This window comes from Oncorhynchus nerka, linkage group LG20, assembly GCF_034236695.1.
Source record: "Oncorhynchus nerka isolate Pitt River linkage group LG20, Oner_Uvic_2.0, whole genome shotgun sequence".
NCBI lineage: Eukaryota > Metazoa > Chordata > Actinopteri > Salmoniformes > Salmonidae > Oncorhynchus > Oncorhynchus nerka.
This window is the reverse complement of record NC_088415.1, coordinates 75,105,105-75,129,118: the sequence shown is the minus strand read 5'-3', so window position 1 is coordinate 75,129,118 and position 24,014 is coordinate 75,105,105. Positions and strand designations below refer to the sequence as shown.

The 24,014-nt window shown below is 43.3% G+C and overlaps 1 protein-coding gene across 12 annotated transcripts in view; it reads left to right on the top strand.

Moving 5' to 3' along the window:
• LOC115103135 (disco-interacting protein 2 homolog C) overlaps positions 1–24,014 on the top strand; it is a 258,880-nt gene that overhangs the window by 156,913 nt on the left and 77,953 nt on the right. For 7 of the 12 annotated variants that reach the window (XM_065005773.1, XM_065005772.1, XM_065005764.1 and 4 more), the window contains exons 5-9: positions 3,881–4,096; positions 7,095–7,277; positions 13,592–13,726; positions 18,618–18,737; positions 18,987–19,184. In XM_065005773.1, the coding sequence (XP_064861845.1) occupies positions 3,881–4,096; positions 7,095–7,277; positions 13,592–13,726; positions 18,618–18,737; positions 18,987–19,184 (852 nt within the window). The remainder of the gene's footprint in view (positions 1–3,880; positions 4,097–7,094; positions 7,278–13,591; positions 13,727–18,617; positions 18,738–18,986; positions 19,185–24,014) is intronic. The other 5 variants (XM_065005770.1, XM_065005769.1, XM_065005771.1 and 2 more) reach the window with 3 other exon arrangements.

Genomic DNA, 24,014 nt, shown 5'->3' with positions numbered 1-24,014 from the left:
TAGGGTGACATTGTCCCTGGTCGTGATCTTGGGTCAGTTTTGCATTTTTCCCACTTATGGTTTAGGTTAGGATTGGGGGAGCGGAAACTGATCCTAGATCTGTACCTAGGGGAAACTTCACCCTGGAGGCGTGAATATGCCTCCAGCCTGTCCCTGCCCCTGTCCCTGTCCCTGCCCCTCACTAACTCACTCATTCAGTGTCACTAATGTGTGTTTAATCTGATGTCTAGTCAATCAGGAAGAGTAGAAAAGTATACACTCTGGATACAAAACATTAAGAACAGCTGCTCTTTCCATGAGACTGACCAGGTGAACCCAGGTGAAAGTGATGATCCCTTATTGATGTCACTTGTTAAATCCACTTGAATCAGTGTAGATGAAGAGGAGGAGACAGGTTAAATAATGATTTTGAAGCCTTGAGACAGTTAAGACATGGATTGTGTGTGTGTGCAACTTAATATTACGAAGGTGTTGCTCATTTTTGTTATACTCAGTGTGTGTGTTGGTCAGTTCAATCAGCCTGGGTTGGAAATACATCAATTTATCACAAATACGTTGTTGAATAGTATCTACGTTATTTCTTGACTGGATGTAATTACAACTAAATGAGTCAATATGAAAGCGTAATTGATGTTAATGTATGATTAAGTTGTTTCCTCTTGATATTGTGCATATAGAAATACTTTTTTAGGCTAGCATCCATTTAGATGCAACAGCAATTTAACACTTCAGTTCAGTAGTATTTTAGCACTAGAGTTGATGACACTCCAGAGACGTTACAGATCAAACGTCCCCAGTCTGTCAGTGACAGGAGCAGAAAGAAGCTAGTACTGACATGATGTCATAGATGACCATGGGAGGGGTTCACTCGACTTGAAGCTGTTGCTCATGCTGGCTACAAACAGTTGATAGATGACCATTTTGACCTTCTTCTATAGGATAATTGTGATTGCCATCAATTTCAGTCACCTCTTCCAGACCCTTGTCGAAAATAAAAGCTGAACTACAGACTTCAGTTGCATCTCAAACTATACCCTATTCCCTATATAGTGCACTACTTTTGACCAGGGCCCCGGAGGGCGCATAGTGCACTAAATAGAGAATATGGGACTTTTTTGCTCCATCACTCTTATGCTCAGCTTATAGAAGGAGTATATGGTTAATAATACTAGCACGTTAGATGCTAGAGCTCATTTCTCCCTTTGCCGTATCCCACTAACCAACATCTGGCTGTGTGCTAAATCACTGACAACAGCAATAAGGTGTTGACGTCATCGCCTGTTTTGTACTGTATAGCTATAGTAATGTAACACGGCATACCCCCACCCAGCCAGGGGTTTATGGAGTGGACAGTCTTTATGATAGAGGGCTGTGTTAGGGAGTGAACAGAGCTGTGTTATGGAGTGGCGTGGCGTGGACAGAGGTGTGTGTGTGTGACAGCGATATGAGACCATCTTATTTGCATTAGTGCTGAAGGCTGGGAGTGAGGCTTCTACAGGGATTAATTTACTGAACACACACACAATTGACATCCATTTAGGAATCGCCACAAGCACATTTTCACATCATTCCAAATTAGCAGGGCAGGCACAGTTCTTATAGGGACGCACAATTCTTCTAGGCAGAGCGAACAGCCCCTTGAGCGCTGGCGTTGTTTGTGCCTGACTGCCTGCGAGGCTGGGTGCATGTGGGGGAAAAGTCCCACACACACCCATCATACCAAGCAAGGCAAGCAGCAGTATTCCATTGGAGCACACTATTCTTCCACAACCTGCCAACTCCAATATGGACTCCACTCTTTATTTGTTTTCTTGTCTGTCTTTGTAATTAATTATTGTGGCGATTTTATTTTGTACATGTCTGTGTCCCAAAATAGCTCCCTATTCATTATATCACTATATAGTTTCGACCAGCATGCCAAAAGCCTCTGCCTCTATTCCCATCTAAGTGTGTGTGTGTGTTTGTGTGTTTGTGTGTTTGTGTGTGTGTGTGTGTGTGTGTGTGTGTGTGTGTGTGTGTGTGTGTGTGTGTACATAGTATCACAGTATCACAACACCTTATCAGCCTTAGCAGAAGAAGCATAATCAAAGTAATTAACATTGAAGGAGCACAGGACCGGCAAACCAAATGCTGATGTCCAGTACTGTATTAAGACCATACTGTATACATGGGTAGTCTTTTTCAAAACAGGACGCTATATACGATATACACACACACTCTTATCTGTCCCAGTGTCAACAACATAGGAGAGCCCAGGTGTGAGCTCTGCTGACTGACAGCTGTCACCAATTTGACTGACACTGCATACTGACAACACTTCTGGCCTATCAGGCAGCACTCTACATAGCGTTGGCCAATCAGACAGCGCGCTATGTGGCAAAATGCAAATGGCCAATGGCAGGGCAGAGCTGCCAGTGTTGTTGCCCTAGTCTACCCCCTTTTGGCTTCATTTCACAGGCTTCAGCAGACATCCATGTGGGCAGATGAAACCCCAGTGGCCTGCAGGGTGTTGGAGCCATAGAGATCCTATCATTTTTATGTAATTCTATAGTTTGAGCTAGCATACAGTATGCTGCATGCTGGAGGAGACCTCCCTCAGCCCAGCAAAGGTTACCGTCTCTCTCACTGCTGTCACTAGGAAAGACAGTGGGCAAACATTTACTGTGTACGTTTAGTCTGGCCAAGAAAAGACAAACTTATATTTTATGTCCACTCATAAAACCCATTAAGTAAATGTACACCTTTTACAAAGTTAGTCCATGCAGATTTTTATTTTATTTTTAGAAAAGGTCAATGTTTCAGGTTTGAGGCCACTGTATCACACACACACACACACACCTCTGTTGTTTATCTCTCTCAGTAGCTCGTTCTGAAATGAGTCGTCATGATCCCCGCACTTTCTCTGTTTGTTCCCCTCCCTTGGCCCGGCCCACAGGCAGACAGCCCTGTCCTGACACAGTATGTAAAACATATGCAAAATTGAGCACACGAAGAATCACACTCACTCATCCCCAGACTGAGCCACTACGACAGACTAGAGCTAAAAACATCCCTGGGTGAGGAGTTGTGATATTAACAGAACAGAGTGGATGATCTAAGAGTGTTTGTGCTGAGACTATGTCTGTGTGTTGCGGTGGATTTGGGTTCATGGCAGTGAATCAGCCTAATGGTGAGAGGTTCTGGGACTGTGGGTTCTGTAGGGGGCAATAGAGTTCTGTAGGGGGCTGTAGGGTTCTGTATGGGGCAGTAGGTTTCTCGAGGGGGCTGTAGGGTTCTGTAGGGCTGTAGGGTTCTGTAGTGCAGTAGAGGACAGTAGGGTTCTGTAGGCCAGTAGGGGGCTGTAGGGCTGTAGGGTTCTGTAGTGCAGTAGAGGACAGTAGGCTTCTGTAGGGTAGCAGGGGGCTGTAGTGTTATGTAGGGCTGTAGGGCAGTAGGGGGCTGTAGGGGCTGTAGTGTTCCTACAGTCTGACTCTGATACTGTGGAAGGAAGCCATTCTCCCCCTCATTGTCAGGATCAGGTGTCTGTCAACTCTCTGATTGGCATGCCTTCTGTGGACACACCTGTATCCACTGTATAGGTGGGGAGGAGGGGAATAGGAAAGAGGATACCTAGACAGTTAAACAACTGAATGCATTCAACCCAAATGTGTCTTCCGCATTTAATCCAACCCCTCTGAATCAGGTGTGGAGGGGGTATGTTAGGGGGGAGGGGAAATCCCCTCAGGGCCATGACAGAGTTTAGTATCTATTTGTTGTGCATATGTCCGACAGTGACATGCAGGTGTTTGTGTGCGCGCGTATGTAATTCTGTTCATGTGTGTGTTTCCCTGCTGTGTGTAAACCCTCTCTTCCTCTCTGCTCCACTCCCCCCTCTCTCCAGACACGTCGTCAGGCTCGGAGGAAGAGGGCTCCATGCAGGGTGAGGGCACACCCACCTCCAGCCAGGGCAGCATCAACATGGAGAACTGGATCAGCAGGGCCATCCACGGCTCCACCACCTCCTCCACCACCTCCTCCTCCTCCACGCAGAGCGGAGGGAGCGGGGCGGCCAGCCGGCTAGCAGACGTCATGGGCCAGACACACCTCGGTAAGTCAGGTAAACAAACCCACCCTTCAACTATAACCTTGCTTACCTACTTGTATCTACCTCTGTGTGTTAGGGTATGTTTGTCTTACTTACAGTGCCTGCAGAGAGTATTCATACCCTTTGACTTATTCCTCATTTTTAAAACCTGAATTGAAAATGGATCAAATGTATTTATTTTCTCACCCATCTACACACAGTAATCCATAATGACAAAGTGAAAACATGTTTTTAGAAATGTTTGCAAATTTATGGAAACTGAAATACAGAAATATCTCATTTACATAAGTATTCACACCAATACATGTTGGAATCACATTTGGCAGCGATTACTGCTGTGAGTCTTTCTGGGTAAGTCTAAGAGCTTTTCACACTTGGATTGTACAATATTTGCACATTATTCTTTAAACATCCCAGGTTTCTTCTCAGATTTTGCCTCTGCTTAGCTCTATTCCGTTTATTTTTACCCTAAAAAATCCATAGTCCTTGCCGATGACAAGCATACCCATAACATGATGCAGCCACCACCGTGCTTGTAAATTTGAAGAGTGGTACTCAGTGATGTGTTGGATTTCCCCCGAACAATAGTGCTTTATATTCTGGACATAAAGTTAATTTCTTCGCCACATTTCTTGCCGTTTTACTTTAGTGCCTTATTGTGAACAGGATGCATGTTTTGGAATATTTATATTCTGTACAGGCTTCCTTCTTTTCATTGTCATTTAGGTTAGTATTGTAGAGTAACTACAATGTAGTTGAGCCATCCTCAGTTATGTCCTATCACAGCCATTCAACTCTGTAACTGTTTTAAAGTTACCATTGGCCTCATGGTGAAATCCCTGAGCGGTTTCCTTCCTCTCCGGCAACTGAGTTAGGAATGACAGCTGTATCTTTGTAGTGACTGGGTGTATTGATACACCATCCAAAGTGTAATTAATAACTTCACCATGCTCAAAGGGATATTCAAATGTCAGTTTTTTTTTTTACCCATCTACCAATAGGTGCTCTTCTTTGTGAAACATTGGAAAACCTCACTGGTCTTTGTGGTTGAATCTATGTTTGAAATTCACTGCTCGACTGAGGGACCTTACAAATAATTGTATGTGTGGTGTACAAAGACGAGGTAGTCATTCAAAAATCATGTTAAACACTATTATTGCACACAGTGTGTCCATGCAACTTATGTAGCTTGTTAAGCAATTTTTTTTGCCACAACAAAGGAGTTGAATACTTATTGACTCAAGACATTTCAGCTTTTCATTTTTAAGTAATTTGTAAACACTTCTAAAAAACATAATTCAATTTTCACATTATGGGGTATTGTGTGTAGGCCAGTGACACAAAATCTCAAGTTAATAAATAAAAATTCAGGCTGTAACATGACAAAATGTGGGAAAAGTATCCCTGTTGTTGGCGTTCTCTATCAACACCCCCACAGTATGTATGTGTGCACGTGTGTGCATGTACATTCACGTGTGTGTGCTGCTCACATCACCCCTCACCTATCCTGTACCTCCCTTTAATGTTCCCACCCCTAAGGCATGCACACAACACCAGCCAGCAATGCTTCCTGTGTGGAAATATTTACTTTCTTTTTACTTGCATGCAGCCCATCCTCCTCACGAAGAGAAGCTCTCACTTTGGTTTATCTTCTTATACCCTAGACTTAGTTAACCCCTTAGTTGTAGTCACTGCATAATACATGTCAATTGAAGGACAAAATAACAAAACAACCATACTTAGAAGAGCTATGACCATGAACTGCTGTTCTCCAATGTTGTCTGTGTAAACTGTTCTAGTGGCTAGTCTGTTTTCATGCTGCTGACACAAGTTTGATGGCTACCAGAGTTGATGGCTACCAGAGACAAAGCACAGAACAGACACCACATTGAGGCTCCCGTGAGGTAGACACAGCTAGCGGACAGTCTGAAGTAATGCGCAGTGTTGGGAGTAGGGTGCCATGACAGTTGGGTCGCAGACACCGCTAGTAGCCAACTGCTGATTGGCTTCTTCTACTCAGTGTAGAGACATTTTAAACACTGAGATGTGATGTTTATCTGGTGTTTGTGCCAGTCCCTCCTCCTGCTACCATTACTTTGAAATGGGGACGCTTTGAAGCAGCACTGGAAGAACTGGGGACTCGTGCTGTGGTAGATGTAGACTTTCACTCAACTAGGAAATGTGATATCATGTATCAGTTATTAGGTATAGTTGACATGTAATGGAACACCACTTACAGTCCTGACGTGTACTATGACAGCCTGTCAGTAAGACAGTTAAGAGTTAGTCAATCAATCACTAGATTATTTTGGCAATCTATCAATCAAAACACTTGTCAACATCCAGTCGTTCTGATAGTTAGATTTAATTCCATCAAACTGTATAGTTGTGTATTAGTAACTTTATGAGTAACTCTCTAAAGCCTTGGTTTTAAGAGGTGTTTCCATGACATTCAAATAGCGTTTTGTTGTCACAACATGATGTTTGTGTGTCTCTCTCCACTAGGTGTGTATTTCAGAGGAGGATATCCTTTCCTGTGTGTGTGAATGTTACGGGTCTGATTTCCCTCTTGGCTCCCATTAGAGGCCAAAACAAACCAGCTCCCGTGTGTGTTGGCTTTTTAAAAGGCTAAAGAAAAAGCATTTTCCTTCCTTTCATCCCTTCTCCCTCCCTCCCTTCCCATCAGTGTGGTTCTGCCTGCCTGTGTAGATAAGTTGTTTTTCTCCATACCCCTCGCCACCCACATCTATGGATGTGTCTTAAATTGCACCCTATTTCATTTTGAGTTCACTACTTTTGACCAGAGCTGGTCAGAACTAGTGCACTATAAAGTCAATAGGGTGCCATTTGAAACACAGATTATATTTCCCCTCCATATGGCTGATGCCTCCTGCAGAGAGACCCTGCAGTGTGTCTTCCCTCCATCTGGCTACAGTAGTGACTTGGTTTGGCCCTGTGTGGTTGCCGTAGTCTGGATTTAAGGTTCTGGTTTTCCCCTCCTCACACGCAGGGCCCATTGCTCACCTCTCTCTGAAGAGGAAAACTAGGAAGGCCCCAGCTCTCCTGGGCACACCAGCCCCAGTCACAGTAGAGAATGGGAACTCATGTCCTGGTCCTGTGGTGAGGTGGTCCTGTGAGTTTGGATCAGGTGGATCGGAGCTCGTCTGGCAGCAGCCCCCCCTGGAGAAACAGGGTCAGTATCCCACCGTGCAGGGGGGCAGTCAACCCCTCCCTGCCCTGCTCTAGCCGCAGCCCCGCACCCATTTGCTTTCTAATGATCAATTGTGGCGTTCAATGTCAAAGTGGTGTCTTGCTCTAGCTACAGTTGTGTGAAAAGCTGGGAGAAGAGAAGTGATGCTAACCCATGGATAGCTTTGGCTAATGAGTACTGTGATCATATGAATCTGAGTGTGTGGAGTACCCTTTGTGGGTGAGAGCCACGTTGTTGATGGAAAATCAACATCAATATTGCAGGAAACCGGTAAGGTTTAGAAAGCAGTTTTGGTTGCTTTCATGGCTGTGAAATATGTATTGATCTAATGGTGAGAAATACATGTATTTATTTGCTGGGCAAGATAAGAGACTGCATGTTCAAGAATGCTTTTTGTCTTTGACACAAAGCAGATGGATGGCTGCTCCAGTTATGTGGAGGTGGTGCTTGTTGTAATATATGTTGTTTGATTTTAGACACTCCCTGCTCTCCCAATCCCTGAGTTTTTTATTGGGTAGTTGGAGGGTACACTTTGAATCTGAACTTTAGGCAGGTGCCACATTGTTTTAAGTAGTCTGTTTAAAATGCCCTTTGAGTTGTACTTTTCAGTGCCAAAACTCTGCTCGATGCTTAAAGAACCCACTGAACCAGCATTGAAGAATGCCTTGATTGAACCCATCCATTATTCCAACAGTCACTATTTGGCGGGGAGAGTGAATTAGTGAAATGAGTTATCCCTCCGTATGTAACAACTAGAGAAAAGAAAGGGATTCTACAATCCCTGGGTGGAAGTAGATGAATGTTCTGAAAACAAAGGCCTGGTCCAGACTATAATCAACCATTGATCAACGTCTGAGAACACCACATAACCATTAACATCATTCTGGAAGGGGTTCCTATTCCTAATGGAATGATGTTTTGCAGTCTATGGTTGCGTTCTACATTGCAGACGATGCACCTTTCCATGCATTGTGAAATATGGCTTGCGTCTGCAATGTAGTCAGCTTTGAACGCAGCCTATGTGACGATCCATAGATCCCATTGCAGTTCAGCGTTTCTTTCTCCGCCTGCCGTCGTGTACTGTAGTCTAGCTGTCACTGGATTCCCTATAGCTCATTATTGTTTCTGTAGGTGTTGAGCTATAAAAGGAGAGGGGGGGGGGAAATGCAATATCAATATGTCTGGAGAAAGCATTCTGGCCGTGTCTAGACTTGACAGTTCATCCAGCTTTTAGCATTGCGTTCTGATCATGCAGCTTTAGCTCTGATCATAGAGTTCTGATCATGGAATTCCAAAAGCGTCATGCATCTACACCTACATTTAAATATGTCTACTGTGTCCGGATTCCCTATTCCCGCGCTATAATCAAATGCCAGTATACAAACAGTGAAATAGGCTAAATAAGATAACACAACAACAATGGCAGTTGCTAACTACTGTAGCTAACTAGCCAGCTAACCTCTGAAGCTAGCAAGCAACGCTAAAGGGATTGCAAACAGGTTAGCATAACTCTAGCCAAACAAAAACATGTTTTTCTTAATATTAGCTAGTATTTATGAGGCCAGCAAACATGTTCCTCACACGCTAGGAACGTATTTCCTCCAACGTTAAAGATGCCTCTCGTCTCAAAACACAAGTTTTCTGGCGACTTGTGAGAGGAGTGCTGATGACGTCCCCACTGTGTGCGCTTTTAGAAATCCACACGCAATGCATCCCTGACCCCCTCCCGAAGTGGTCAGCCAGATCTGAACACAATCAGACAACAAGGCGACTTTTCAATACTACCTTCGTATTCTGATAGCAGAAGTCAAATCTAAGTGTCAACAACCTCTGTTATTGCAGCTGGTAGCTAGCTAGCCTAGCATTGTCTCAGTCTCACTCAGTCATGGAGAAGCATTTATCTTTTTCTCGCTGTCCCCCCCCTCTCTCGTTCTGTCTTTCCTCTCTCCCCCTCTCGACTCTCTGAAGGCATTGGGAACATGACTTTCTGGCACATTAGCACCATGTGTTTTAGTGAGCTGCAAAATCTGGCCCCCTACAAATCAGCCGGGCTAGACAATCTGGACCCTCTCTTTCTAAAATTATCTGGCAAAATTGTTGCAACCCCTATTACTAGCCTGTTCAACCTCTCTTTCTTATCGTCTGAGACTCCCAAAGATTGGAAAGCTGCCGTGGTCATCCCCCTCTTCAAAGGGGGTGACACTCTAGACCCAAACTGCTACAGACCTATATCTATCCTACCCTCTCTTTCCAAGGTCTTCGAAATCCAAGTTAACAAACAGATTACCGACCATTTTGAATCCCACCGTACCTTCTCTGCTATGCAATCTGGTTTCAGAGCTGGTCATGGGTGCACCTCAGCCACGCTCAAGGTCCTAAACGACATCATAACCGCCATCGATAAGAGACATTACTGTGCAGCCGTATTCATCGACCTGGCCAAGGCTTTCGACTCTGTCAATCACCACATTCTTATTGGCAGACAAGATAGCCTTGGTTTCTTAAATGATTGCCTCGCCTGGTTTAACAACTACTTCTCTGATAGAGTTCAGTGTTGTCCGGACCTCTGGCAGTCTCTATGGGGGTGCCACAGGGTTCAATTCTCAGGCCGACTCTCTTCTCTGTATACATCAATGATGTTGCTCTTGCTGCTGGTGATTCTCTGATACACCTCTACACAGATGACACCATTCTGTATACTTCTGGCCCCTCTTTGGACATTGTGTTAACTAACCTCCAGATGAGCTTCAATGCCATACAACTCTCCTTCCGTGGCCTCCAACTGCTCTTAAACGCAAGTAAAACTAAATGCATGCTATTCAACAGTTCACTGCCCGCACCTGCCCGCCCGTCCAGCATCACTACTCTGGACGGCTCTGACTTAGAATACGTGGACAACTACAAATACCTAGGTGTCAGGTTAGACTGTAAACTCTCCTTGCAGACTCACATTAAGCATCTCCAATCCAAAATCAAATCTAGAATCGGCTTCCTATATCGCAGCAAAGCATCCTTCACTCATGCTGCCAAACATACCCTCGTAAAACTGACCATCCTACCGATCCTCAACTTTGGTGATGTCATCTATAAAATAGTCTCCAACACTCTACTCAACAAACTAGATGCAGTCTATCACAGTGCCATCCGTTTTGTCACCAAAGCCCCATACACTACCCACCATTGCGACCTGTATGCTCTCGTTGGTTGGCCCTCGCTTCATACTCGTCGCTAAACCCACTGGCTACAGGTTATCTAGAAGTCTCTGCTAGGTAAAGCCCCGCCTTATCTCAGCTCACTGGTCACCATAGCAGCACCCACTCTTAGCACGCTCCAGCAGGTATATCTCATTTGTCACCCCCAAAGCCAATTCCTCCTTTGGTAGTCTTTCCTTCCAGTTCTCTGCTGCCAATGACTGGAACGAACTGCAAAAATCTCTGAAGCTGGACACTCATATCTCCTTCACTGGCTTTAAGCACCAGCTGTCAGAGCAGCTCACAGATCACTGCACCTGTACATAGCCCATCTGTAAACAGCCCATCTATCTACCTACCTCATCCCCATACAGTATTTATTTATTTATCTTGCTCCTTTGCACCCCAGTAGCTCTACTTGCACATTCATCTTCTGCACATCTACCATTCCAGTGTTTAATTGCTATATTGTAATTACTTCGCCACCGTGGCCTATTTATTGCCTTAACTCCCTTATCTTACCTCATTTGCACTCACTGTATATAGACTTTTTGTTTTCTTTTGTTCTACTGTATTATTGACTATGTTTTGTTTATTCCATATGTAACTCTGTGTTGTTTGTGTCGAATTGCTATGCTTTATCTTGGCCAGGTCGCAGTTGCAAATGAGAACTTGTTCTCAACTAGCCTACCTGGTTATATAAAGGTGAAACAGAGAGAAAGGGAGGGAGATGGAGAGGGTAAAGACCGGTAAAGAGAGAAAGGAAGAGGCTAAGTGGGAGTGGCAGTAATGTTGTACTTGGTCTAACATTGTCAATGCGAGTCTTTGTTTAACCTAGTGGGCTCTGGAGTGCTTTCCCTCTCTCATTGATCTCTTTATCTAACCTCACATGGACACTGGTGGTAAGAATATATATCTGCGTCCCAAATGGCATTCTATTGCCTCTATAGTGCACTAGTTTTGAACAGAGCCCTATGGGAATTGATGGAAGGTGATGACACATTCTTTGTCCATAAATAAATAAAGTTAAATCAGCTTTAGGAAGCTCTTATCATAAAGGCCTATGTGCTCAATAGTGCACTAAATAGGGAATTCAGTGCTGTTTGGGACAAAACCATAGGCATCTTCATCTAACATGATGAATTATCACTGAAAGGAAGATTACTCATAGCAGACAGTATGATGGTCTATGAATGAGATTGCTCTCACATACTTGTGGTTACCGGCCCTTATAGATGAGTGCTATGGCTAGCTAGTACCGGTGTTTGATCCACTTTAGCTTATGTATGGACCTTGACTGGGGCTCTATTGTTTTACAGTGGGAAGCTGAGAGATTGAGCCGGAGCACTAGGAATGTAAAGGAAAGACAGTGAAGGAAGTTCCTTGTGGTTTCTCTTCACAAATAGTGTCTGGAATGATTTCACACGCTCATCCACTTCAATCAGAATCTAAGTCTAGCAGGGGAAAAAAGTAACGGCTGATGCTTTTTGACATTGTCCAGGTCGGTATGATGGGAAGAAAATGGGAATTCACGGCATGATTAGACTTTCAAAAACGTCTGGCACTTCAAAGAATCTGAAAAGTGATACGTGTCGAGTGGGAGATGGAGAGTAAAAATGATTTATTTTTTACAGTGAATTTAAGGATAGATGTCACATGTGGGATGTCTCAGAGAGAGGGAGAGGAGGAAGTGTTGCATCAATGATGTAATGTTGAAGCATTTGGGGGAATTATGTTATGACCAGGGGATTGAAGAGGGAGCGGTAATGATTAAAAACACAGTTTCATGAAGTGCATCGAATCTCCTTCAGCTCCAGTACTGGGGCAATCTTGGATTGGTACATATATTTTTGGACAAGAATATAACTTATAAATGCTTTAATGATCATGAGCTTAGTTAAATTTGCTTACCCCATTGGAACCCAAACTATAAGCTTGTTTTACTCCGTCTCTTAGCTGTTTACCAAAAACCTAGCGGATGGCCGCTTTGTTTTGTTGTGGGGGACATGCAAGTGTCAGCTTGGACAACTTAATTCACAGCATTAGTTTATTTGACACGGTTGTCATAGATATTTGTGTATGTTACAGTGTGCTCCCACACATTCAACCTCACACACGTAGCAGAGACGTATGTGAAGCTAACGGCCTAGTTCACAAATGTAACATTGCCAAACTATTAGGAAAGGGTATAGGGATACCTAGTCAGTTGCACAACTGAATGCATTCAACCCAAATGTGTCTCTGGAACAGAGAGGTGCGGAGGGCTGCCGTAATTAACGTCCACATCATTGGCGCCCGGGGAGCAGTTGTTGTTGGGGGTTAACTGCCTTGCTCAACGGCCTTTTGGTTACTGGCCCAAGCGGTCATCTATCATCTTAGATAAAGTTAAGATGACATTTTCATAAAGATGAAAATAGGTTTTGGGTGGTTGCAGAGTTGCATCCCTTGTGGAGTGGATGGACTTAGGTGTTTTCATACACCTCAAATCTGAGTTCAAAGGAAAACTAGCAAGAGGGGTCCTTGAATGACAATGATGTGACATGAAACACTTTTCTCTATGATTTTAAAACGGATCAATTGATAAGGGCTGAGGTCTATGGAACTGTGGAAGTACCAAGAGAAACCCAGCACAGCAGCATATCAATCACTATCCTTCCTCAAATCGACTTTTACTGGAGTTAACCATTGTCTGTCTGTCTATTCTGCACCCGGGGACACTTGTTTGGATGCATGCGCCTCCTGACCTGACTAACCCCTGTGGCCTCCCGCCGTCTGTGTGCCCTGTGTCATTGGACCCTTGCCCCCGTGCCTCCTCCCATCCTAGGTTGCATCCTAAATGGAACCATATTCCCTATATAGTGCACTACTTTTGACCAGGGCGTATACGGATCTGGTATGTATGAGCCGTGTCCAACAGTAGTCCACTATACAAGGAGTAGGGTACCATTTGAGAGGCAGTCCTTCTCTTCCCTCCTCTCCTTACTGTTGTGCTGGCTTGGCTGTGGCAGCCTATGGCAGCCTGTGGCCCTTGGTTAGCTATAGGGCTGAGGGCTGGGGGGACTAACAGTAACAGGCTTCCTTCACCTTGCCTCTCCTCACATCCAGAGAACCACTCTACCCCTCCAGATGTCACCGGCTACACCACAGACTCCATACAGGTGGAGAGACCCCAAGGCTCCACCACAGCATCCAGGGCCACGCCCAAGTACGGCAACGCAGAGCTCATGGAGACCGGAGATGGTGAGTACACACAGGGGTTGGGGTAGTGTGTGTGTGTGTATCCATGACCGTGTGTGTGTCACCTAAATTTGTTTTCGTGGTGCGTGTCTTTTTTGACAATGAAGAGTATTTTGGGGTCATGTTTGTATTTATCTTGCTCTGAGCCCTTCTTTGTTCTGATATGTCTGTGTCATGGTGTCATGTCAGTTTGTTCTGATATGTTGGTGTCATGGTGTCATGTCAGTTTGTTTTGATATGTCTGTGTCATGGTGTCATGTCAGTTTGTTCTGATATGTTGGTGTCATGGTGTCATGTCAGTTTGTTTTGATATGATGGTGTCATGTCAGTTTGTTTTGATATGATGGTGTCATGGTGTCATGTCAGTTTGTTTTGATATGTTGGTGTCATGGTGTCATGTCAGTATGTTCTGATATTATGGTGTCATGTCAGTATGTTCTGATATGATGGTGTCATGTCAGTATGTTCTGATATTATGGTGTCATGTCAGTATGTTCTGATATGATGGTGTCATGTCAGTTTGTTTTGATATGATGGTGTCATGTCAGTTTGTTCTGATATGATGGTGTCATGTCAGTTTGTTCTGATATGTTGGTGTCATGGTGTCATGTCAGTATGTTCTGATATTATGGTGTCATGTCAGTATGTTCTGATATGATGGTGTCATGGTGTCATGTCAGTATGTTCTGATATATGATGGTGTCATGTCAGTATGTTCTGATATGATGGTGTCATGTCAGTATGTTCTGATATGATGGTGTCATGTCAGTATGTTCTGATATGATGGTTATGGTGTCATGTCAGTATGTTCTGATATGATGGTGTCATGTCAGTATGTTCTGATATGATGGTGTCATGTCAGTATGTTCTGATATGATGGTGTCATGTCAGTATGTTCTGATATTATGGTGTCATGTCAGTATGTTCTCATATGATGGTGTCATGTCAGTATGTTCTGATATGATGGTGTCATGTCAGTATGTTCTGATATGATGGTGTCATGTCAGTATGTTCTGATATGATGGTGTCATGTCAGTATGTTCTGATATTATGGTGTCATGTCAGTATGTTCTGATATGATGGTGTCATGGTGTCATGTCAGTATGTTCTGATATGATGGTGTCATGTCAGTATGTTCTGATATGATGGTGTCATGTCAGTATGTTCTGATATGATGGTGTCATGTCAGTATGTTCTGATATGATGGTGTCATGTCAGTATGTTCTGATATGATGGTGTCATGTCAGTATGTTCTGATATTATGGTGTCATGTCAGTATGTTCTCATATGATGGTGTCATGTCAGTATGTTCTGATATGATGGTGTCATGTCAGTATGTTCTGATATGATGGTGTCATGTCAGTATGTTCTGATATGATGGTGTCATGTCAGTATGTTCTGATATGATGGTGTCATGGTGTCATGTCAGTATGTTCTGATATGATGGTGTCATGTCAGTATGTTCTGATATGATGGTGTCATGTCAGTATGTTCTGATATTATGGTGTCATGTCAGTATGTTCTGATATGATGGTGTCATGTCAGTATGTTCTGATATTATAGTGTCATGTCAGTATGTTCTGATATGATGGTGTCATGGTGTCATGTCAGTATGTTCTGATATGATGGTGTCATGTCAGTTTGTTTTGATATGTTGGTGTCATGTCAGTATGTTCTGATATGATGGTGTCATGGTGTCATGTCAGTATGTTCTGATATGATGGTGTCATGGTGTCATGTCAGTTTGTTTTGATATGATGGAGTCATGGTGTCGTGTCAGTTTGTTCTGATATGTTGGTGTCATGGTGTCATGTCAGTTTGTTTTGATATGATGGTGTCATGTCAGTATGTTCTGATATGATGGTGTCATGGTGTCATGTCAGTATGTTCTGATATGATGGTGTCATGTCAGTTTGTTTTGATATGTTGGTGTCATGTCAGTATGTTCTGATATGATGGTGTCATGGTGTCATGTCAGTTTGTTTTGATATGATGGTATGGTGTCATGTCAGTTTGTTTTGATATGATGGAGTCATGTCAGTTTGTTCTGATATGTTGGTGTCATGGTGTCATGTCAGTTTGTTTTGATATGATGGTGTCATGTCAGTATGTTCTGATATGATGGTGTCATGGTGTCATGTCAGTATGTTCTGATATGATGGTGTCATGTCAGTTTGTTTTGATATGATGGTGTCATGTCAGTTTGTTTTGATATTATGGTATCATGTCAGTTTGTTTTGATATGATGGTGTCATGTCAGTTTGTTCTGATATGATGGTGTCATGGTGTCATGTCAGTTTGTTTTGATATGATGGTGTCATGGTGTCATGTCAGTATGTTCTGATATGATGGTGTCATGTCAGTTTGTTTTGATATGATGGTGTCATGGTGTCATGTCAGTTTGTTTTGATATGATGGTGTCATGGTGTCATGTCAGTTTGTTTTGATATGTTGGTGTCATGTCAGTATGTTCTGATATGATGGTGTCATGGTGTCATGTCAGTATGTTTTGATATGATGGAGTCATGGTGTCATGTCAGTTTGTTTTGATATGATGGTGTCATGTCAGTTTGTTTTGATATGATGGTGTCATGGTGTCATGTCAGTTTGTTTTGATATGTTGGGGTCATGGTGTCATGTCAGTATGTTCTGATATGATGGTGTCATGTCAGTTTGTTTTGATATGATGGTGTCATGGTGTCATGTCAGTTTGTTTTGATATGATGGTGTCATGGTGTCATGTCAGTTTGTTTTGATATGATGGTGTCATGTCAGTTTGTTTTGATATGATGGTGTCATGGTGTCATGTCAGTTTGTTTTGATATGATGGTGTCATGGTGTCATGTCAGTTTGTTTTGATATGATGGTGTCATGGTGTCATGTCAGTTTGTTTTGATATGATGGTGTCATGTCAGTTTGTTTTGATATGATGGTGTCATGTCAGTTTGTTTTGATATGATGGTGTCATGGTGTCATGTCAGTTTGTTTTGATATGATGGTGTCATGTCAGTTTGTTTTGATATGATGGTGTCGTGTCAGTTTGTTTTGATATGATGGTGTCGTGTCCGTATGTTTTGATATGATGGTGTCGTGTCCGTATGTTTTGATATGATGGTGTCATGGTGTCATGTCAGTTTGTTTTGATATGATGGTGTCGTGTCCGTATGTTTTGATATGATGGTGTCGTGTCAGTTTGTTCTGATATGTTGGTGTCATGGTGTCATGTCAGTATGTTTTGATATGATGGTATCATGGTGTCATGTCAGTTTGTTTTGATATGATGGAGTCATGGTGTCATGTCAGTTTGTTTTGATATGATGGTGTCATGTCAGTTTGTTTTGATATGATGGTGTCATGGTGTCATGTCAGTATGTTTTGATATGATGGAGTCATGGTGTCATGTCAGTTTGTTTTGATATGATGGTGTCATGGTGTCATGTCAGTTTGTTTTGATATGATGGTGTCATGTCAGTTTGTTTTGATATGATGGTGTCATGGTGTCATGTCAGTTTGTTTTGATATGATGGTGTCGTGTCCGTATGTTTTATATGATGGTGTCATGTCAGTTTGTTCTGATATGTTGGTGTCATGTCAGTTTGTTCTGATATGTTTGTGTCATGGTGTCATGTCAGTTTGTTTTGATATGTTGGTGTCATGTTAGTTTGTTTTTGATATGTTGGTTTCATGGTGTCTTGTTAGTTTGTTTTGATATGATGGTGTTATGTCAGTTTGTTCTGATATGTCTGTGTCATGGTGTCATGTCATTTTGTTCTGATATGTTGGTGTCATGTCATTTTGTTTTGATATGTTGGTGTCATGTCAGTTTTGTTTTGATATGTTGGGGTCATGGTGTCGTGTCTGTATGTTCTGATATGATGGTGTCATGGTGTCATGTCAGTTTGTTTTGATATGATGGTGTCATGTCAGTTTGTTCTGATATGTCTGTGTCATGGTGTCATTTGTTCTGACATTTGTTATGAATGAGCTGCGGTCAGATCATGGAGTATGCCAATGTGGGCCTCTCTGCTATTTTAATTTGTTCTCCTGAGGCATACGGCATCGCGCAGACGAATCTGTTCATCAGACGCTCCAGTCAATAGTGCTGAGGAATAGATTTGTTGAGCGCACAGAGCACACGTTGTCGAGTGTCTGCTTGATAGATCAAGTCCCAAGCTTTACAGATGGGGTTTACTGGACTACAACGCTCATGGAGGCTCTGAAAAGAACTACACCTTCGTTTTGTTTCGTTTTGCTTTTTTCTTCTTTTTACTTGATATATGTAGCCTAACACAGGTTACGCAGTGATCGTGCTTTACACAGATTTCGTTTCTTTGTGAAATCAGCTTTGGTCAGGACTGATTTTTACTGTGTATTGCTTTCTATCCACGGTTTAACCCTTGACTTTGACACTTTTCACTGTGTATGAAGGTTTATCCCCTCCAACTCAACTCTGGACCTCGAAGCCAGTTCCACTGAATTGTTTCATTGTTCCCCTCTAATCAGGGACTGATTTAGACCTGGAACACCAGGTGTGTACAATTAATTATCACGTAGAACAGAAAACCAGCAGGCTCTGGACCTCATATGATAAGAGAAATGGCCAGGGTTTAGTGTCATTGAAACTTAAGCAGGGGTTTGAGACAGTAGAGAAGACACTTTGGATATTGCCCAGTGAAGTGTGGATGTCTCCTCTCTGAAGACTTGGAAAAAGTGGCCTTGTCAGTCCAATTAGACATATAGAAGTTTCCATGAAGTATAGAAGTTTCTACGTGTGTGTATTGAGCTCTCTGTCTCTCTCTGTGTGTGTGTGTGTGTGTGTGTGTGTGTGTGTGTGTGTGTGTGTGTGTGTGTGTGTGTGTGTGTGTGTGTGTGTGTGTGTGTGTGACCATTACAGGCGTTCCAGTAGGTGGCCGAGTGTCGGCCAAAATCCAGCAGCTAGTCAACACATTGAAGAGACCTAAACGGCCTCCCTTAAGAGAATTCTTTGTTGACGATTTTGAAGAACTTCTAGAGGGTAAGAAGGCATCCATCCCATAGTGCTCTGGTCAAAGGTAATGCACTATATAGGGCACAGGGAGTCATTTTGGATGCACTCAAGACCTCTGAAGGTTGATTTTCTGAATGTGTAAAAACTCAATGAATTTGCTGTTACAATACAGAATGTTATTATATTATTACAGGTTATGAAAAAAGTTGTTACTAATTGAAAACCTCTTTGCCACGTTACAATCTAAAACATTGCGTTGTTCCTGTGATGCTCCAGTGCAACAGCCTGACCCCAACCAGCCCAAAGCGGAGGGGGCTCAGATGCTGGCGATGAGGGGGGAGCAGCTAGGGGTGGTCACTAACTGGCCCCTGTCGTTGGAGGCTGCTCTGCAGAGGTGGGGCACCATCTCTCCCAAAGCCCCATGCCTCACCACTATGGACACCAACGGAAAACCACTGTACATTTTAACCTACGGTAGGTGTTATGTCCACACAGTACGAGCAGTGTGTCACTCACATAATATGTTATTGTTAGTGTTTGACTCTCGGGTTATTGACATCAGTGGTCACGTCTATCATTCAAACGTAACAGTAAGGACACAGCCCGCTACACTCATCTAAAGGATTGGCTAATACGGCACATGATTGAAACACTAAAGACAAATCACCAGTGAGACGGCAATGAAAGTGTGTTCTGTACCAGTAATGAAAGTGTCCTATTCTCTTCTATAACGTTGACCTATAGCTTTGCCTTCATAATAATACCGTGACCCAGCCATCCAGGACTGTTTATTTATTCTGTGAGTGAAGCAGCAACACTTTTACTGTTGGATATGTTAACGATCCACTGAGAGACTCCATAACTGTGATTGATTCCATGGGTACATTCCAAATGGCACCCTAGTCCCTATATTGTGCACTATTTTTGACAAGAACCCTATGTGCCCTGGTCAAAAGTTGTGCACTAAATAGAGATTGTCATTTGGGACACAAAGCCATGCGTGCTGCAGTGAGTTACTCAGGAGGGTTTCCTTTATTCGATGCTGCTTCATGCTCAGCCTTCCCACCAACCTTATTAAGTACAGACAAGCACCAATCAATACTGCTACCTGGTGCTTAAGCATATGAATGCTATTAATGACAGCCACACGAGGAACGCAAATTACTTTATGTGGAAGAATACTTTTTGAAGAAAATGGTGCACAACACTGGTGCAGTGATTTTACTGTAGTTGTTTCATTTACATATACAGTACCAGTCAAAAGTTTGGACACACCTGCTCATTCCAGGGTTTTTCTTTATTTGGACTATTTTCTACATTGTAGAATGATGGTGAAGACATCAAAACTATGAAATGGTACATATGGAATCTTGTATTAACCAAAAAAGTGTTAAACAAATCCAATATATTTTAGATTCTTCAAAGTAGCCACCCTTTACCTTGATTACAGCTTTGCACATTCTTGGCATTCTCTTAACCATCTTCACCTGGAATGCTTTTCCAACAGTCCTGAAGGAGTTCCCACATATGCTGAGCTGCTTTTCCTTCACTCTGCGGTCCAATTCATCCAAACCATCTCAATTGGTTTGAGGTAGGGTGATTGTAGAGGCCAGGTCATCTGATGCAGCACTCCATCACTCTCCTTCTTGGTCAAATAGCCCTTACACAGCCTGGAGGTGTGTTGGGTCATTGTCCTGTTGAAAAATGAATGACAGTCTAAGCTCAAACAAGATGGGATGGCATATCGCTGCAGATTCTAAGTAAATCACAGACAGTGTCACCAGCAAAGCACCCCCACACCATCACACCTCATCCTCCATGCTTCACGGTGGGAACCACACATGCAGAGATCATCTGTTCACTTACTCTGCGTCTCAAGCAGACACGACAGTTGGAACCCAAAATCTCAAATTTGGACTCATCGGAACAAAGGACAGATTTCCACTGGTCTAATGTCCAATGCTCGTGTTTCTTGTCCCAAGCAAGTGTCTTCTTATTGTTGTCCTTTAGTATTGGTTTCTTTGCAGCAATTCGACTATGAAAGCCTGATTCACGCAGTATCCTCTGAATAATTGATGTTGAGATGTGTCTGTGACTTGAACTCTGTAAAACATTTATTTGGGATGCAATTTCTGAGGCTGGTAACTCTAATGAACTTATCCTCTGCAGCAGAGGTAACTCTGGGTCTTCTTTTCTATGGTGGTCCTCATGAGAGCCAGTTTCATCATAGCGCTTGATGGTTTTTGCAACTGCACTTGAAGAAACTTTCAAAGTTCTTGAAAGCTTCTAGATTGACTGACCTTCATGTCTTAAAGTAATGGTGGACTGTCATTTCTCTTTGCTTATTTGAGCTGTTCTTGCCATAATATGGACTTGGTCTTTAACCAAATAGGGCTATCTTCTGTATACCACCCCTACCTTGTCACAACACAACTGATTTACTCAAATTTATTAAGAAGGAAAGAAATTCCACAAATGTACTTTTACCAAGGCTTACCTGTTAATTGAAATGCATTCCAGGCGAAGCTGGTTGAGAGAATGCCAAGAGTGTGCAAAGCTGTCTTTTAAAAAATGTATATATATTTCACCTTTATTTAACCAGGTAGGCTAGTTGAGAACAAGTTCTCATTTACAACTGCAACCTGGCCAAGATAAAGCAAAGCAGTTCGACACATACAACAACACAGAGTTACACATGGAATAATCAAACATACAGTCAATAATACAGTAGAAAAAATGTATATACCTTGTGTGCAAATGAGGTAGGATAAATAGGCCGTGGTGGCGAAGTAATTACAATATAGCAATTAAACACTGGAATGGTAGATGTGCAGAAGATGAATGTGCAAGTAGAGATACTGGGATGCAAAGGAGCAAGATAAATAAGTAAATACTGTATGGGGATGAGGTAGTTGGATGGGCTATGTACAGGTGCAGTGATCTGTGAGCCTGTCTGACAGCTGGTGCTTAAAGCTAGTGAGGGAGATAGGAGTCTCCAGCTTTAGTGAATTTTGTTAGTTTGTTCCAGTCATTGGCAGCAGAGAACTGGAAGGAAAGGTGACCAAAGGAAGAATTGGCTTTGGGGGTGACCAGTGAGATATACCTGCTGGAGCGCATGCTACGGGTGGGTGCTGCTATGGTGACCAGTGAGCTGAGATAAGGCGGGGCTTTACCTAGCAGAGACTTGTAGATGACCTGGAGCCAGTGGTTTTGGCGATGGGTATGAAGCGAGGGCCAGCCAACGAGAGCGTACAGGTCGCAGTGGTGGGTAGTATATGGGGCTTTGGTGACAAAACGAATGGCACTATGATAGACTGCATCTAATTTGTTGAGTAGAGTGTTGGAGACTATTTTGTAAATGACATCGCCGAAGTCGGCTCGGTAGTATGGTCAGTTTTATGAGGGTATGTTTGGCAGCATGAGTGAAGGATGCTTTGTTGCGAAATAGGAAGCCGATTCTAGATTTAGTTTTTTATTGGAGATGCTTAATGTGAGCCTGGAAGGAGATTTTACAGTCTATCCAGACACCTCGGTATTTGTAGTTGTCCACATATTCTAAGTCAGAGCCATCCAGAGTAGTGATGCTGGACGTGCGGGTAGGTGCGGGCAGCGATCGGTTGAAGAGCATGCATTTAGTTTTACTTGCATTTAAGAGCAGTTGGAGGCCACGGAAGGAGAGTTGTATGGTATTGAAGCTCGTCTGGAGGTTAGTTAACATTGTCCAAAGAAGGGCCAGAGGTATACAGAATGGTGTCGTCTGCGTAGAGGTGGATCAGAGAATCACCAGCAGCAAGAGCGACAACATTGATGTATACAGAGAAGAGAGTCGGCCCGAGAATTGAACCCTGTGGCACCCCCATAGAGACTGCCAGAGGTCCGGACAACAGGCCCGGTCGATGAATACGGCTGCACAGTAATGTTTCTTATCGATGGCGGTTATGATATCGTTTAGGACCTTGAGCGTGGCTGAGGTGCACCCATGACCAGCTCTGGTACCAGATTGCATAGCGGAGAAGGTACGGTGGGATTCGAAATGGTCGGTAATCTGTTTGTTAACTTGTCTTTCGAAGACCTTAGAAAGTCAGGGTAGGATAGATATAGGTCTGTAGCAGTTTGGGTCTAGTGTGTCACCCCCTTTGAAAAGGGGGATGACCGCGGAAGTTTTCGATCTTTGAGTATCTCAGATGATATGAAAGCGGGGTTGAACAGGCTAGTAATAGGGGTTGCAACAATTTCGGCAGATCATTTCAGAAATAGAGGGTCCAGATTGTCTAGCCCGGCTGATTTGTAGGGGTCCAGATTTTGCAGCTCTTTCAGAACATCAGCTATCTGGATTTTGGTGAAGGAGAAATGGGGAGGCTTGGGCGAGTTGCTGTGGGGGGTGCAGTGCTGTTGGCCGAGGTAGGGGTAGCCAGGTGGAAGGCATGGCCAGCCGTAGAGAAATGCTTATTGACATTATTGTAGATTTATCGGTGGTGAGTTTCCTATGCTCAGTGCAGTGGGCAGCTGGGAGGAGGTGCTCTTATTCTCCATGGACTTTACAGTGTCCCAGAACTTTTTGAGTTTGTGCTACAGGATGCAAATTTCTGCTTGAAAATCTAGCCTTAGCTTTTCTAACTGCCTGTGTATTTTGGTTCCTATCTTCCCAGAAAAGTTGCATATTACCGGGGCTATATGATGCTAATGCAGAATGCCACAGGATGTTTTTGTGCTGGTCAAGGGCAGTCAGGTCTGGAGAGAAGCAAGGGCTGTATTTGTTCCTGGTTAAAAAAAAATTGAATGGGGCATGCTTTTTAAAGATGGGTAAGGAAGGCACTTTTAAAAAATAACCAGGCATCCTCTACTGACGGGATGAGGTCAATATCCTTCCAGGATACCCGGGCCAGGTCGATTAGAAATGCTTGCTCGCTGAAGTGTGTTTTAGGGAGCATTTGACAGTGATGAGGGGTGGTCATTTGACCGCAGACCCATTACGGATGCAGGCAATGAGGCAGTGATCGCTGAGATCTTGGTTGAAAACAGCAGAGGTGTATTTGGAGGGCAAGTTGGTTAGGATGATATGAGGGTGCCCATGTTTACGGATTTGGGGTTGTACCGGGTGGGTTTATTGATAATTTGTGTGTGATTGAGGGAATCAAGCTTATATTGTAGGATGGCCAGGGTGTTAAGCATGTCCCAGTTTAGGTCACCTAGCAGCACGAGCTCTGAAGATAGATGGGGGCAATCAATTCAGCTGGGGGCAGAGGGTGGTCTTTAGCAAGCGGCAACGGTGAGAGACTTGTTTCTGCAAAGGTGGATTTTTAA